This window comes from Chrysochloris asiatica, unplaced genomic scaffold (assembly GCF_000296735.1).
Source record: "Chrysochloris asiatica unplaced genomic scaffold, ChrAsi1.0 scaffold00124, whole genome shotgun sequence".
NCBI classification, from domain to species: Eukaryota; Metazoa; Chordata; class Mammalia; order Afrosoricida; family Chrysochloridae; genus Chrysochloris; species Chrysochloris asiatica.
This window is the reverse complement of record NW_006408642.1, coordinates 5834996-5840012: the sequence shown is the minus strand read 5'-3', so window position 1 is coordinate 5840012 and position 5017 is coordinate 5834996. Positions and strand designations below refer to the sequence as shown.

General features: G+C 39.2%; 1 protein-coding gene across 1 annotated transcript in view; it reads left to right on the top strand.

The window, feature by feature from the left end:
• KIAA1143 (KIAA1143 ortholog) overlaps positions 1-2876 on the top strand; it is a 7641-nt gene extending 4765 nt beyond the window's left edge. Inside the window, exons 2-3 of the mRNA XM_006868781.1 lie at positions 532-676; positions 2585-2876. Coding sequence (XP_006868843.1) covers positions 532-676; positions 2585-2799 — 360 coding nt within the window. The 3' untranslated portion in view covers positions 2800-2876. The remainder of the gene's footprint in view (positions 1-531; positions 677-2584) is intronic.
• The last annotated feature ends 2141 nt before the right edge of the window (positions 2877-5017 follow it).

The window sequence follows — 5017 nt, the reverse complement described above, 5'->3', positions numbered from 1 at the left end:
ATCATTGATGGACTCGGGTGTGGCAGCGGTAGTGAGGTTGGCCCAGGATCGAACATTGTTTCGTTCTGCTGTGCATAGGGTCGCTATGAGTCGGTTCCAACTCGATGGCACCTGACAACAACAACAACCTTTTACCTGCTGCTGCTTGGTTATTTGTTTGTCTAACTTTGAGAAGAGAAGGTGATACAAGGCTTGATGAGGAGCAGGGAAGGCTGTCAGGATTTCACACTGGTTTAGATGGCTGGACATAATGAGAGTTCATAAAACAGAGGGTATCCACTCTGGAATCTGCACGCTGGGGTCCTTCTGATTTGAAAATAAATCCGCTGGATGGACAATCATGGTAAATGCAGTGGGCCTGTTCCCTCATATGATAAAGTTAGGATCTTTGGAGTTACTTGAATATTCATTACCAAACACATGTTTATTCATTAAAGTTACCACTCTCACTTTTGTAATCACAGTTTCTCACAGAGCCAATGGATTGTGTTTGTGTCAAGATCAGTGACCTACGGACTGTGTTTCTTCTAGAGAATCCAGCCTCAGCTCCCAGAAGAAGACGGTGATCACAGTGACAAAGAAGATGAACAGCCCCAAGTGGTGGTTTTAAAAAAAGGGGATTTGTCAGCTGAAGAGGTCATGAAAATTAAAGCAGAGATAAAGGCGGCCAAAGCAGGTATGTCTGAAAGAAGCATGGGTACCCTCACAATTTAAGGAGCCTGGAGTGAGAAATGGCTTTATTTATGCAAGTATGGTGTGTTCTGGTAGCGTAATCGGGCTGTGAACCACAAGGCAGCAGTTCGAAACTACCAGCTGTTCCATGGGAGAAAGATGAGGCTTTCTGCTCCTGTAAAAATTTACAGCCACGGAAACCCTGTGCAGGGTCGCTATGAGTTGGAATCGACTCCACAGCACATAACCACCACCATGGTGTGTTCAGAGCACAGCATTTGAAGGGGACAGTCCTAGGTTTAAACCTTGACTTTGATACTCAGCAGATTAGACGTGTGACCTTGAGCACGTTTTTTCACCTCAGCCTTAATTTTCTCATCATTAATGGGGACGGTCATTGTACCACTTAATTTGTTGGTTGGGAGGATCAACTATGAATGTAAGGAAAAGCATCCTTGTTTTTAGAAAGAAGATGGTTTGGTTTACAAACTAGTCAACAAGTGTCTTTTTGAATTATGATTAATACATGAAGTAAGGTATTTTTTAGTATTGGAGCCCTGATGTGGTACTATAGAATAAGCACTGGACTGCTAACTGCAAGGTCAGCAGTTCAGACCAACCACCTGCTCCTCAGAAACCCTATACAGAGTTGCTATAAGTCCAAACCAACTCAACAGCACTTAACAACAAAACAAACATTAATTACATTGTTTTAGGCAGAAATTCTGGAGTTCCAAACAGTCACTTTACAGAATACTTAGAAAATGCAACTTGACTGGTAAATTATGGAGTATTTCAGTGAGTTTTTATTGAATGACTACATGCCTTGTGGGGCATAGAGCTAGAAGCAACAGAGAAGATTAGACTGAGTTGACTCAAAGACTTCCTTAATATAAGATTTTCTTACCATTTAACTTTCCAATAAAAACAAGTCTGTATATAGACATAGCTCATTTTCCTGTGCTCCCCATATATTGTATTTTTTACAGATTGAAGGTTTGTGGCAACCCTGGATCAAGCAAATATATCACACTTTGATAATTCTCACAGTATCTAAACTTTTTCATAATGTTAGTGCACACTTAATAGACTACTGCACCACAGTGCTATCAAGTTGATTCCAACGCTTAGCAACACTGTATAGGGTATCCAAGGCTGTAACTCTTTATGGGAACAGAAAACTTCATTTTTCTCCATGGAGCAATTGGTGGGTTTGAACTGCTGTCCTTGTGGTTGACAGTTCAGTGCTTATACTACAGCACCACCTGGGCTCCTTTAGGAGACAGCAATGTAGTGTAAACAGAACTTTTATATGCACTTTGTTATTGTTATGTGCCATGGAGTTGATTCTGATTCATAGTGACCCTGTACAGGGTTTTAGAGGCTGTAAATCTTTACAGGAGCAGAAAGCCTTCCCTTTCTCTGTGGAACAGCTGGTAGTTTCAAACTGCTGACCATGAGGTTAGCAGCCCGATTCGTAACCACTACGGTACCAGAGCTCCTTGGAAATCTGAACAGTCAAGACTCACTATATTGCAATATTCACTGAATCTGCAATATATCTGAGGTATGGTAGTTTAAGCCCTCTAGCCACTTCTCCGAAACCCTATACTGGGTCGCTATAAGTCAGAACTGACTCAACAGCACTTAACAACAATAATGCTTGTATAAAGAGAAATGAATTCCTGTGTGGTACAAATAATTAACGTGCTTAGCTGCTAACTAGAAGGCTGGAGATTTGAGTTCTCCAGGTGGTCTACTTCTGAAAAAGTCAGCCATTGAAACTCCCTGGAACACATTTCTCTTTTGATACACATTGGATCACCATGAATTGGAATCAACTTGAGAGCAACTGACTTTACAAAGGTTGATACAGAGGAAAGAAAGTCCTTTAATTTTACTTTTATTGCAGATGAAGAGCCAGCTCCAGCTGATGGAAGAATCATGTATCGAAAACCGGTCAAACGTCCCTCTGATGAAAAATATTCAGGTTTAACAGCAAGCTCAAAAAAGAAGAAGACAAATGAAGATGATACAAATAAGCAGGACTCAGTTAAAAAGACCTCACAAAAGCAAATAAAAAATAGTAGCCTCCTTTCTTTTGACAACGAAGATGAAAATGAATAACTGTATATATTTTGGACTTCGTTTCCATTGAGACTTTATGTGGTACTTTTTAAAATAACATTTTTTTCCTATTATAAAGTCATACAAGTTTATTATAGAAAATTCATAAAATTAAGATTAAAACTATGTTGATCCACCAATATTCCATTGCTAAATGCCAACCATTTGGAAATTAACTACTATTAATATTTTGTTATTTCCCATGTATGGGTTTTTGTTAAACGCTGTTGAGTCGGTATCAACTCACAGCAACCCTGTATAGGGGTCCGAAGCTGTAAATCTTTGCCGAAGCATCTGGACTTTAACTTCCAACCTTATGGTTTGCAGTCCAGTGTTTATCCTACAGAGCCACTGAACATCCCTGTGTGTGGGTATGTATATAAATTACGTTTTGTAACCACTGCGCTTCTCTGTGTGGGGATATGTGTATATAAGTTAGGGGATTTTTTTTTTAAACAAAATTGTGGTTATATTGTATATATTCTGTATCCAGGTCAATAAACTTCAAAATTTTGGCTATAGCAATAGGGAAATTTTAAAATTAAATGAGTCACCTGTTGCATCTTTTTCATTAGCAGAATCCTACTTTAGGTTGGAGAGATGATAATGTGCCCAGGGTAAAAATACCTCTCGAGATCCTGCTCTAAGGGTTGTCATATGAGTCAGCGCTACGGAGATAAGAGATACAAGCTGACAGTTCTACTAGCGTTTTGATGATAGAGTTGGCAAGCATGAGCATTTGCCCTTCTCCCTTCATCCTGCCGTAAGCACATATGGGAAACCTAGGAGTGCCAGAGGCATTTTCAGGGTTAAGGAAAGAAGCCACATGTACTGGATGGTACAGTGGAAAGACTTGGGCTTGCATCCCGGAAGGCATGCTTCATGGAATGACTGCACCAACTGTGGACTGCCAACCTCTGGTCCTTTTGGTACATAAACAGAATAATCACCCTCCCAAATGCATTCTGATAAAGTAAATAGTGAAGCAGTTCAGAAATGCTTACTGGAAATCTTTGAGTGCATTTCTGGTGATTTCATTAGAGTAAATTGCCAGAAGCAGAATTATTAGAGCAAAGTATACTTTTAAAACTGTTGATGCTTACTGTCAAAGTACCTTCTAGAAAGGTTACTTAAAATGCATTCATCACCATCACCTTTTAAGAGAACCCATTTCACCTCAACCTATAAAAGTTGCACCTGTCTTGAACTGGTGGTGGTGGTGTTGTTATTAAGTGCCATCTAGTCAGTTCCAAACCATAGCGATCCTGTATAGGGTTTCCCAGGGGTAGCTGGTGAGCTTGAACTGCCGACCTTGCAATCTTTTAATTTTTATCAATTTGATACACTGAAAATGGTATTTAATAATTCATTTAAATTGGCATTTTCTTTGTTCATATCCTTGTATGATTTTCTTTCATTTTGTTCATTTTCCATTACTTTAGTCATTTTCCCAAAGAAGTCGCTCTTTCTCTTTTTCCCTAGATTAGTGAATATGTTGTTTTTGTTGTTGTGAAGTGCCGTTGAGTCGGTTTCAACCCATAGTAACCCTGTATAGCTTGAATTGCCGACCTTGCAGTTCAAACAGCTTTGCAGTCTGGTGCATTAACCCACTGCACCACACCAGGACTCCAGATTAGTGAATATACAACATATTTATTCCACAATCATTTTTTTTTTAACCCTCTCTCCAGTCATTTGGAGGCCTGGAGTGGCACTGTGGGATAATGCACTGGACTTCAAGGTCGGTGATTAAAATTTATGAGCTGCTCCTTGGAACCCTATACAAGGTCACTGTTAGTTAGAACGAACTCTAAGGCGTTTAACAATATCCAATAATTTACTTTCCCTTTCCCTTTGTTTAGTCATATTTTTCTTACTAATTTACAAATTACCTAACCTAGTAATCTTTGACTTTATTTTTCCCCTGCTTTATTTTTACTGTTTGTAATTACATGTTTGTTGTGTTTATAATTGTTAACTTACGAACATTCTTATGACTTTGGTGCCATATCTGTCTCTTCATCCATTTTAACTAATTGCTATAAAGAATGCTCAAAAGTAATCATGTAAGTTGGCTAAGGAGTCCCGAAATTGTTGTTAGGTACCATCAAGTCACAAATCATAGCAACCCTATGAGAACAAACAACAGAATAAAACACTGCCCAGTCCTGGGCCATCCTTGCAATCTTGGCTCTTTGAACCCATTGTTGCAGCTACT